Source organism: Plasmodium malariae (genome assembly GCF_900090045.1).
Source record: "Plasmodium malariae genome assembly, chromosome: 14".
Classification (NCBI taxonomy): domain Eukaryota; phylum Apicomplexa; class Aconoidasida; order Haemosporida; family Plasmodiidae; genus Plasmodium; species Plasmodium malariae.
In genome coordinates, this window is record NC_041788.1 from 2,821,473 (window position 1) to 2,834,312 (window position 12,840).

Genomic DNA, 12,840 nt, shown 5'->3' on the forward strand with positions numbered 1-12,840 from the left:
TGTACATATATGAGTGAGTTATGCTTTTTTTTTCCCCCAATTTATGCTTTGACGTGTTGGGTGTTCTTAAATTTTCTGAAATATGAGGAGGAGCCCTTGTTAAAGCACAAATTAATATGAAGTTAAAAAAATTAAAGGCTACAACAATGGGCATTTTATTATTATTTTTTTTTTTTCTTTATATTAATTTTTATTAAATTGTTCATATTGATTTGCTCGTATTAACGTATACCCTTATTCCCTACACAATGTCTTAAAACTTTTTGTAAATAGCAATTTGAAAAAAACTAGCTAACATATATATTACCCCCATTCTTTCCGCATTTCTGTTCACGCTGTAGGTTTGTTAAGTACATTTTTCTCGCCTTCTGAATACATGTACGTGGGGGCATGTGCATTGGTGTATACTTGTAGGCAAAAACATACCGGTATTTGTATGTATTTATGTATGTATGTTTATACGTATGTATGTATGTATGTATGTATGTATGTATGTATGTATGTATGTATGTATGTATGTATGTATGTATGTATGTATGTATGTATGTATGTATGTATGTATGTATGTATGTATGTATGTATGTATGTATGTATGTATGTATGTATGTATGTATGTATGTATGTATGTATGTATGTATGTATGTATGTATGTATGTATGTATGTATGTATGTATGTATGTATGTATGTATGTATGTATGTATGTTTATATGTATGTATTTATGTATGTACGTTTATATGTGCGTACGTGTGTTTATATGTATGTATGTACGTTTATATATACGTATATACATATAGTAAAATTACGTATTACAGAACTGCCCATTTAAATGATCATTTTCCCTCGTGAATATAAAAAATTGAACTGAAAAAAATTACCTACTACTTCCAAAACTGTTGTATACAAAGGTGTGTTTTCTTTCAATAGGTGAACATTTTTTTTTTTTTTTTTAAATATGTACAACACGATCTTACATTATTCATATTTTTTTTTTTTTTTTTTTACAAACATGGATTTCATTTGTTTTCTCAAATGGTGTTCTATTTCTTAAAAAATGCGCAAATTGCATTTTTAAAATGGAAAACAAATTTACAGTTCCTATGCATATATACTTATGTAATATTTACTTACGTATAAAAATATATTACGTGTATTTTGTAGTTCCCTTCACAGAGCAAGCGAATAAACGATTATTTTTTTTTTTTTTCCCCATTCATTTCTTATATTTTTCCCCTTCTCTACAACAAAAATGTATTAAAGTTTGAATGTAATATTATTTTTAAGAAATTCATTTTATATATGCTGATTTTTTTTAGAAAATGCTTAGTGATAATGAAAAATATTTTCAGAAGAAATATAAATGGAAAGAAGTACAACATTTAATTTTTTTTTTTTTTTTTTTTTTTTTAAATAATTGGCATATATTTGTTATTTTAAATCTTCAACATGAACATTATTAAGCGTAATTCGTGAGATATTTATGTGAAACATGTATAATAATACATTTACCACATGTACGAAATTTGCATAAATATAAATTTATATATATGTATATGCATGTATATATATAAATATAATTGTACATATTTGCATATACATGTGCTTATACTTATGCGTATAGATATGCTTATACATATGCGTATAGATATGCTTATACATATGAGTATATTTACGTTTTTAAGCGCAAAATGAAAAACCCCAATAGTGAAGATCCGAAGGACAGTATCCATAAAAACATTAACTCGGCAAATTTCAAAACGAACATAATTAATAGCAACAAAGGAAACGTAAATTTTAACCAACCAAATTTCCAAAATTGTGTTCCTTATAATAATGCTAAGCAGTCGAATAATAACGTGGCATACCATCAGTATGCAAATAAAAACTATGCCAATCCAAGTAGTTATGTTAATAATAGTAACAGTAATAGTAATGCTACCCCGAATTTCCCCAAAATTATGAATTACAGTAATAGCGGGAATTTTACAAATAGTTATAATAAAAATTATAATTACGATTATAATTTGAATTACCCGAATGCAGGTGGTAACAGTAATAATAAAGATAATAATGGCAGTAGTAGTCATCAAATCAGTAGCAGTCATAACATTAATAGTAACCCCTACATCAATAGTAGCCCCTACAGTAGTAGTAACCCCTACAGCAGTAGTAACCCCTACAGCAGTAGTAACCCCTACAGTAGTAGTAACCCCTACAGTAGTAGTAATCATCAGGGAAGTGTAAAGGATCCAGTGAACTATTATATAAGCATGAACATGAATAATAGTAGTATGAATAACCCTGTGAACCACAATATGAGCACAGCCCCAAACAATAATATGCCAAACAATATGTATACGAACAAAAACTATAACTTTGCTAAATCCCCTTATATAAATTATGCACACGGTAATACTAATATTATAAAAAATGGTAGCACCAATAATGCTTACTCAATAATGCCAACAGCAGACAGCCTAAATATTGAAGGACAAAACACTTTTTCGTATGACAAGAATTTAAAGAATACAAAATATGGAGGTGTGAATAATAATAATGAAAAGGGTAAAAGTATATTACCAGATTTTAATAAAAGTAATTATCCATACATAAATTATAACGTAAATAGTAGTGTAAAGATGAATGGTATATCTAGCTCTAATGTAAAAAACAATAGCAGTAACAGTGCTATGTACATAAATTATAGTCATAGAAGTAGTGGTAATTTGAGCAGCAATTGCAACAGTGGTAGTAATAAATGCAGCACTATGCGAAATCACAAGGCAGTTGTTCCTCCGCCAAATATGGGTATTTTTCCCCCAAGCACGAATAACAGTGCATATAGCTTCATAAATGGTAGTAATAGTAGTAGTAGTACTAAAAATGTCAATAATATGAATAATAATGTGAATAATAATATGAATAATAATATGAATAATAATATGAATAATAATATGAATAATAATATGAATAATAATATGAATAATAATATGAATAATAATATGAATAATAATATTAATAATAATATGAATAATAATATGAATAATAATATTAATAATAATATTAATAATAATGTTAATAATATTAATAGTATTAATAATATGAGTAGTAGTACCACCAGTAGCAATAATTTCCATGGGCAAAAAAATAACTCAGTCTTATATGCACCAGCTCCTCCGAGTGACAAGGACTGTATGAAGTATGACAAAAGAAATAGTGCAGCGATGCATACCTCTGAGGATACTATTATGAAAGATATGAAAAAACATGATCATTTTTTTTATGAAAATTCACAAAGCCTACAGTATTCGAGGCAAGCCTTGCCTACCCGCAGCCATGGTGGCATACACAGTAAGACATATCAAAATGAAAGGAGCACAAACAGTATAAACCGCTTAAACAGTGCAAGCAATGTGGGTAGTGTGAGCAACTTTAATATTGCAAATGATATGTACAATTTGAACAATTCAAATTATGTAAATAATTTCAAGCACATGAGTAACGACCCGAATACTGGTCCAGGTAACAACTCGAATAAAGGACCGAATAACAATCCGAATGGCATCCTGAATGATATCCCGAATAACAGCCCAAATAACAACCAGAGTAGCTATTTTGCGAACGTTGATTCTAGTAACAGTAGGACGTCGTCAAATGTAAATATGAAAAAAGAAGAGAATTGCAAAAGTAATACTTGCAATATTAATGTAGATGGTCGAGAAAGACTACAGAATGATTATAATCAAAATTTTGTAAATACAGGAGAGAGACCACAAAATTTCATAAGAGATAGTGATGAAAATAAAAGATTTACAAAATACCCAAAACTTAAACAGTTATTAGAACTGAAAAATATTATTATAAAGAAAAGGTCAACACCTGCTCGATATATTAGCTGTGACTTGAGAACATTTGAATTAGGAAGTTTAGACATAAAATTTGATGTGATTCTAATAGATCCACCATGGAAAGAATATTATGATAGAAAAATACATAACTTAGATATATTAAATAATATGCATATAGATAATTATGATTTAAATAATGATATAAATGATGAAAAAGATAAATATTGGTCTTTAGATGATATAGGAAATTTGGAAATTGAAAAGATTGCAGAAATACCATCTTTTCTTTTTTTATGGTGTGGAGTAACACATTTAGAGGATGCAAGAATTTTATTAAATAGATGGGGATATCGAAGATGTGAAGATATATGTTGGTTGAAAACTAATATAAATGAAAAAAATAAAAAAATTAAATACTTAAATGAAATAAATAATGAAAATTCTTATTTACAAAGAACAACGGAGCATTGCTTAGTTGGCATCAAAGGAGCGGTTAGAAGGTCATACGATATTCATTTAATTCATGCAAATTTAGATACAGATGTTATTATAGCTGAAGAGACAGATGAAAATATTTATAATAATAACAAACCAGAGGAATTATACAAAATTATTGAAAAATTCTGTTTAGGAAGAAGAAAAATCGAATTATTTGGTACTAATAGAAATATAAGAAATGGGTGGTTAACCCTAGGTAAAAATATGGATACAACTTTGTTTAATAAAGAAGAGTATATAAGCTGGTTCGAAGGGGATATCGCCTGGCCTGAAGCCACATCTTATGTAGGGGGGAAATATATGGGTACGACAAGTGAAATTGAAAATCTGCGCCCTAAATCGCCTCCAAGAAACGCAAATGGGTAGAAGTTGCTTTGATATAAGTTCGTGCGAGAAGGAGTAGTTCTTTTTTTTTTTTTTTTTTTTTTTTTTTGTCTTTTATATCCCTGTCGTAGTTATATATATGTATGTACGTATATGTACGTATATGTATGTATATGTACGTATATGTACGTATATGTACGTATATGTACGTATATGTGTGTATGTATATATTTTGTTTGTACTACCGTGCGAGCCAGACTTTTAGCATTTGCTGCTAGCTTTAGTATTTTCCTATGCAACCAGGAATATGACGTAGTTAGTTGGAGATCCCCGTGCTTCGTTTTGAAAGGCATGCCCATACATACAGCTAATGTATGTATGCGGGGAGACCTTACCCGCAATGTACATATGTTTGTCTCTTTTAGTTTTTCCACGTTGTAACGTAGTCCATTAGTAGCATTGTTATTTAGCGGCATCATCGTTGGTCATTTTTTTTTTTTTTTGTTAAAAGAAAGAATTGTTATTTATTCCCCTCATTCATTATTCATAAGTAACAGTTCGTTGAAAAACAAGAAAGGTGTGCCATTTAGTATTACACTCTTTTTTTTTTTTTTCTTATTGCAAGTTTTGTGTTATTTCGCCGTACATTGGATTACGTCCAGCGTTTTTCTGTGTTTTTCATACTGCACACAGACCTGTATATATATATATATATATATATATATATATATATATGCATAAATATGTATATATCCGTATATATGCTTGTGTGTGGATGTATTAGTTTTTAGTTAGCCAACTTTTTAAACAACTTGAAGTCTAAGAGGCATTGTACCTTTTAACTTTTTCTTTTTTATAAAAAATTTCACGTATTATATTATAATGGCTAAAGTAGCTACAATAGAAAAGAAAATAGAGTGTACACATTTGTTAGCGGCTATTTGAAGGAAGAAAAGCGCTAGTAGGCTTAAATTATTTTATTTAACTTTTAGTTTCATTTTTTTTTTTTTTTTTTTTTATTTATTATTATTATTTTTTTTTTAAATAAGCCCATATTGCACATTTGCAAAGCTAGCCATGTTACTACATAACGCACTTCTTACCTACGCAGGTACCCGCTAAATATTTTTACGCGTGCTCCTTTCATTGTGTGCGTACGTTCAAAAAAGAGAAATGCTGCTTCCATAAAACTTTTTAGCATTCGAAGGTTATTCAGTGTTTATTTTATAATATATATACATACATATATATACTTATATTTACATACATATATATACTTATATATTCATACATATATAACTTATATTTACATACATATATATACTTATATACACATACATATATCGTATGTCGGTATTCCCCAAACTTCAGCTTTTCGCTGGATGATGTATATTATATGTATATACATTTTAACACGTACATATTCACATGCGCACATTCAAATATATATATATGTAATATACTTGCGAAAGAGAAAATCGAGTCTACTCGCCTTCCTATTCGGCTTTTACAGCATCGCGATATCGTACAAAAATAAAAAAATATGAAGTATCATACATACGTGCACATGACGATTAATGTACAAACGACAGTTCTGCATTAATCACTTTGTACATATCGCAAATGTGTACGTATATTGAAAATAAAAGAGAATAAACATTGAGTGTTCCGCACTATTTTAAGTTACACTCTCCCAACATTATTTTACACAAAAAAATATTTATCCAAAAAGAATCAAGAGAAAATATTTTTGTAAACTTAACGTTTGTTAATTCTTTTTTATTGAACAAAAAAAAAAAAAGAGGAGGAAAAAAAAAAAGAAAGCAAAAAGAAAGCAAAAAAGAAAGAGATAGTAAAAGAGAAAACAAAGGCGAAAATAAAAACAAATTATAAACGTCCATCACTAATCCCTTAACTCGGTCAAACCCTCCATTTATAATCAAAATGGTAACTTCCAAATGATAAAGAATGAATGAAAAATTTTTTAAAGATTCGGAATGATCATTTAGCCAGAGTTTGTAAAACTGCCTGTTTTATTCATATGCATAGTAATACGTATAATTATATAACAGTATTAATGGCATATATATGGAATAAGCTTTATTTTTTTTCATTTTTTTTTTTTTTTTCTGTATTATTCCTCCATTTCATTACTTCTCTCAAGTCCAATCTTCTCCACGAGTTACCAGAATGCATTATGTATATCCATTTCAAATATTACGTTTTTATTTCAGTTTAACAATGACCCTTTGGAAAGTTTGGACAAGGAGCTGTATGATATATTAGTGGACGAGGAAAAAAGACAGAGAGAAACTATAAATCTCATTGCTTCAGAGGTAGTGCATTTGTAAAACATTAGATGATAATTGTGTGCATATGTGTATATGCATATCTCCATGCAAATGATGATGAGGTGTGAACTAAGAAAGGCAGACTCCATATATATTTCTAGTGTGTGTGTGTGCATTCGTGTGGGTATTTACATGTGGGTATATGCATGCGTACTCTGTTTATAAACTGTCTGCGCTGGTGTATTTCTTCTACGAGCAGAATCTAATGAACAATGGAGTGCGCGAATGCTTGGGAAATCGCGTGAGCAACAAATACTCGGAAGGATACCCAAGGAAGAGGTATTACGGAGGTAACGACTACATTGATAAGATTGAAGAGCTGTGTTGTAAAAGAGCATTGGAAGCATTCAATGTAAGTGATGAAGAATGGGGGGTTAATGTTCAACCCTTGTCAGGATCTGCTGCTAATGTACAAGCCTTATATGCTTTAGTAGGAGTAAAAGGGAAAATTATGGGTATGCATCTATGTTCTGGAGGGCACTTAACACATGGTTTTTTTGATGAAAAAAAAAAGGTATCAATAACATCTGATATGTTTGAATCTAAATTATATAAATGTAATAGTGAGGGATATGTAGACTTTGATAATGTTCATGAAATGGCATTATCATTTAAACCAAAGGTAATAATATGTGGTTATACAAGTTACCCTAGAGATATAGATTACAAAAAGTTTCGTGCTATTTGCGATGAAGTAGGGGCATATTTACTAGCAGATATTTCACATATATCAAGTTTTGTTGCATGCAATTTGCTAAATAATCCATTTATATATGCAGATGTAGTAACTACAACTACACATAAAATATTAAGAGGACCTAGAAGTGCTCTTATATTTTTTAACAAAAAAAAAAATCCAGGATTAGATCAAAAAATTAATAGTGCAGTTTTTCCAAGTTTTCAAGGTGGACCTCATAATAATAAAATAGCTGCTGTTGCTTGTCAGTTGAAAGAAGTACATTCTGATTTTTTTAAAGAATATACAAAACAAGTCTTACTAAATAGTAAAGCTTTAGCACAATATTTAATTAATAACAACATTGATCTTGTTACTAATGGTACCGATAATCATCTTATTGTTGTAGATTTAAGAAAATATGGTATTACAGGATCGAAATTACAAGAAACATGCAATTCTATTAATGTAGCTTTAAATAAAAATACTATTCCTTCTGATGTGGATTGTGTATCACCAAGTGGTATCCGTATAGGTACTCCTGCTATGACTACTAGAGGAGCTAAAGAAAAGGATATGAAATTTATTGCTGACATATTGGCGAGAGCAATAAAAATAACTGTAGATCTACAACAACAGTTTGGAAAAAAATTAGTGGATTTTAAAAAAGGTCTTACCAATAACGCGGATATTGATCAGTTAAAAAAGGAGGTCGTTCAGTGGGCGGGCAATTTGCCTTTCCCCTGATCTTTCAAAAAAAAAAAAAAAAAAAAAAAAAAGAGGTCATCCAAAGGGAAGGGTAGTATCTTCATGGACTGGTCATAATGATATTCCTCACGTGTTCATAAATATACCTATATATATACATACATTTCCATACGTGTACATATATATACCTGTACATTTACATATTTGTACACATGTGCATGTGCCTATTCGCACGTTTGTGTGTATATATTTCCCTTTCGGCTTGTAACTTAAATGTACATCCTTTTCTGTGGTTATAAATAATACATATAACCATACACTTTGCATTTCCGCAGTAGCAACTACCATAAAACTATAAAAATGATATACTGCTTTTGAAAAATTTACCAACAAAAAGAAAGAGAAAAGAATTTAACGTAAGCAGCATAAGGCGAATAAGATAAAGTAATAAAACACGCGTCCAATTACAACATGATTGTTTTGACACGATTGGTACATTTCGTACCAAAGGAAATCAGCCCAAAGATTGGCCTTTCCCGAAAAAAGGGAAATAAAAATAATATTAAAAATTATCCAAAAATGGAAGAAAAATAAATCATAAACAAACTCAAAATAACCTAAAAATTAGTGTACATGCGCGAATGAGCATACGAACAGGAATGGAAATAAAAAAATTTTGCAGGTGAAAAAAAAGAAAAAGAAAAAAAAAATGTACAATTTACGTAGAGAACAATTTTATTTACATGAAAATTTTAAAATTATTTTTGTGTTAATGAAATAGTCCCCCATCTTCAAATGTGTAATTTCGTACCATCTGTTCACTTCAATTATGCCTATCATTATTCATAGTTTCGCCTTATAAGATCTTATTTGTGCCTTCTGTACATGTAAAAATAAATGTTATGATTAAAAATATTCGCAAGAAGTTAGCACTCGTGAGAACATACCGATGTGTACTTTATTTGTTCACGTACTGCTCCTATGTTTCATCACTCCAACCCGTTTCACCTCATAACGGATAAATAAAGGAAACAAAACAAAAAAAAAATAATAAAAAAATAAATTTAAGCAGATTGACATACATATAGGTACACCTCGTATCTAATATGTAAAAAAAAAAAAAAAAAAAAAAAAAAAATTTGGTAAAATGAAGCGAAGTTGAGCAAAACTAAACAAAATATACACCAATAGGAATAAAAAAAAAAAAAAAAAAAAAAAAATCAATCTCTTAATCGCTTAACCAATCGAACGAACGAACAAGGGACGAAGCGAAGATGAAAAATTTTGCCGATGTTACAAATTAAAAAAAAAGAAAAAAGAAATTCATTCTGTTATTCATAATAAACAGCATAGAGCTTAAAGTACAAAAAAAAAAAAAAAAAAAAAATACGACAAATTCGCTTTCACGTATGCCTGTGTAGATACATAAACGAGCCAAGAGTGTAAATGCGTGTACGCCTTTTATAAATAAGCAAAAGGGAGAACTTTTAAAATTTATATTTCCCTGAGTATTTACACGAACATTTACATGTGTATTTGAGTGCGCGTGTGGAATACATATATAAATCGCATTGAGCAGAATTAAATTTAGAAAAAAACAAATACCCTTACATGTTTATATAAGTACATGTGTATGTGTGTGAGCGTCCATGCATGCATGTATGCATAAATAAGCGAACAAAAAATAATAATAAATAAATAAATAAATATATATATATATATATATATATATATATATATATATATATATATATATATGTATATATATGTATCTCGGTAAACGCCAAGTTTCACGCACCAACGCAAGTGCTTCTTAATCCGTATTATCGAACTCAGTAAAAAACGAAATAAATTTGCCATCATGCACAGACTCAGATTATTTAGGGGGTGTATTAACAGAAAAGTTGGTATACCAACAAAATGTTGTAACCCGAAGATTCATTTCCGTTGTATTAGTAGTAATGAAAATCTAAATCTAAAAAAAAATGCAAATACGTCGAACAGAAGCGGTGAAGGAGTAGGTAAGAGTAATGAAGTTAACAAAGGTAGTGGGGGTAAAGGAAGTACGAAAATAGGAAAGATATCACAAGTAATAGGAGCTGTTGTGGATGTCGAATTTGAAGACACGCCGCCATCTATTTTAAATGCACTAGAAGTTGAAATAGATAATAAGAAATTAATTTTAGAAGTAGCGCAGCATTTAGGTAATAAGGTAGTTAGAACAATAGCTATGGATGCAACGGATGGTTTGGTAAGAGGACAACAAGTGTCTGATAGTGGAAAACCTATTAGTGTGCCTGTAGGTAAAGAAACGTTAGGCAGAATTATGAATGTTATAGGAGAACCTATTGATGAGTGTGGAGATATTAAATATAAAAAGATGTTACCTATACATAGAGATCCACCATTATTTACAGATCAGAGTACAGAACCTGCACTGTTAATAACTGGAATTAAAGTTGTTGATTTAATAGCTCCATATGCTAAAGGAGGAAAAATTGGTTTATTTGGAGGTGCAGGAGTAGGTAAGACTGTATTAATTATGGAGTTAATCAATAACGTTGCAAAGAAACATGGTGGATATTCCGTTTTTGCAGGAGTTGGTGAAAGAACAAGAGAAGGAAATGATTTATACCACGAAATGATAACAACTGGTGTTATTAAAAAAAAAAAAATTGGAAATAATAATGAATATGATTTTAATGGTTCTAAAGCTGCATTAGTATATGGACAAATGAATGAACCACCTGGTGCTCGTGCAAGAGTAGCATTAACAGGATTAACTGTTGCTGAATATTTCAGAGATGAAGAAAATCAAGATGTATTATTATTTGTAGATAATATATATAGATTTACACAAGCAGGTTCAGAAGTTTCTGCTTTATTAGGGCGCATACCATCAGCTGTAGGTTATCAACCGACATTATCAACTGATTTAGGTGCATTACAAGAAAGAATTACAACAACAAAAAATGGTTCTATTACATCTGTTCAAGCAGTTTATGTACCTGCTGATGATCTAACTGATCCTGCTCCTGCAACCACTTTTTCACATCTAGATGCAACAACTGTTTTATCAAGATCTATAGCGGAATTAGGTATATATCCAGCTGTCGATCCATTAGATTCAACTTCACGTATGTTGACACCAGATATTGTTGGAGCTGAACAGTATGAAGTGGCAAGAAATGTACAACAAATATTACAAGATTATAAATCTCTTCAAGATATTATTGCTATTTTAGGTATTGATGAATTATCGGAACAGGATAAATTGACCGTTGCCAGGGCAAGAAAGGTACAGAGATTCTTATCTCAACCATTTGCTGTTGCAGAAGTTTTTACTGGAAAACCAGGTAGATTTGTTGAACTTGAAGATACAATAAAAGGATTTTCAGAGCTCCTCAAAGGGGATTGTGATGACTTACCTGAAATGGCATTTTACATGGTTGGTGGAATGGACGAGGTTAAGTCCAAGGCCGTCGAGATGGCCAAGCAGATATCCTAGGTATGCCATTTCGACGTCCGAGCACATGCGCATGTGTACATCCACAAATACAGGCGTATGTGCACAATTCCATATATTTGTTTGCCTACGCGCGTACAACAACGAAGCTATTTCCTTCCATAGGGGTATAGTATTTTCCACCTTGTTTTCCTTTACGCACGTGCATAACTGAGAAAAGTGTAGTATGCCTATTCGTTTTGGTTCTTTTGAATTGTCGATTGGATATATCTATGTGTATGAGACTATGGCGTATGTATATGCGTGTAGAGTGATAACCTTTGTATAACTACTCGTATTGTATTCCATTGTAGAATATTTTTTTTTTTTCTTTTTTTTTTTTTCATTCATAACAACTTGACCATATTGAACTTCTCATATTGAAAAAAAAAAAAAAAAAATTAGCTTAACCAAATTTAGCAGTAGCTACAGTTTGGTATCGCCATCTTTTTTTTTTTTTTCTTTTTTTTTTTTTCCCCTGGTTGATGCAAAATTATAATAAAGACACAATCAGCATGTACTATATTTAATCTGTAAATGAAACTAGTGTGGAGGGGAAATGCGTCCATTTTGTTGAACTGCTGGATGAGCGTCGTTTGGTTACGGGGTAGCCGTAATTAAATAGTAAAAAAAATAAAAAAGAAATAGAAGTGGAAATAGAAGTAAATGTAGCAGCATGAATAGAAGTATAAATTGAAAAAAAAAATAATACATCTCGTAACATACGTTTTATAGCAAATAACCGAAGCCGTTGTCCAGACGAAACGAGCAGAAGTGTCAATATATAAATACGTATATAAATATATATATATATATATATATATATATATATATATATATGTGTGTGTGTTTGTATGCATGTGCACATATTCGCATATGTGATGTTGTATATGCATAAGTTCACCTGTATGTAGCCCTATCAAGTAAACCG

At 30.2% G+C, this 12,840-nt stretch overlaps 3 protein-coding genes across 3 annotated transcripts; all 3 read left to right on the forward strand.

Moving 5' to 3' along the window:
* Positions 1-1,687: 1,687 nt before the first annotated feature.
* Positions 1,688-4,711, forward strand: PmUG01_14069700 (mRNA methyltransferase, putative; the record flags this gene model as incomplete). The annotated part of the gene is made up of 1 exon (XM_029008285.1): positions 1,688-4,711. One exon carries the CDS (start codon positions 1,688-1,690, stop codon positions 4,709-4,711), a length of 3,024 nt encoding a protein of 1,007 aa, XP_028864590.1.
* Positions 4,712-6,613: 1,902 nt separating this feature from the next.
* PmUG01_14069800 (serine hydroxymethyltransferase) lies at positions 6,614-8,443 on the forward strand (the record flags this gene model as incomplete). Its single annotated transcript, XM_029008286.1, has 3 exons — positions 6,614-6,616; positions 6,904-7,005; positions 7,220-8,443. The coding sequence occupies 3 exons, from the start codon at positions 6,614-6,616 to the stop codon at positions 8,441-8,443; spliced, it is 1,329 nt and encodes a 442-aa protein (XP_028864591.1).
* A 1,822-nt stretch (positions 8,444-10,265) lies between these two features.
* On the forward strand, positions 10,266-11,912 carry PmUG01_14069900 (ATP synthase subunit beta, mitochondrial, putative; the record flags this gene model as incomplete). Its single annotated transcript, XM_029008287.1, has 1 exon — positions 10,266-11,912. One exon carries the CDS (start codon positions 10,266-10,268, stop codon positions 11,910-11,912), a length of 1,647 nt encoding a protein of 548 aa, XP_028864592.1.
* Between the last annotated feature and the right edge of the window lie 928 nt (positions 11,913-12,840).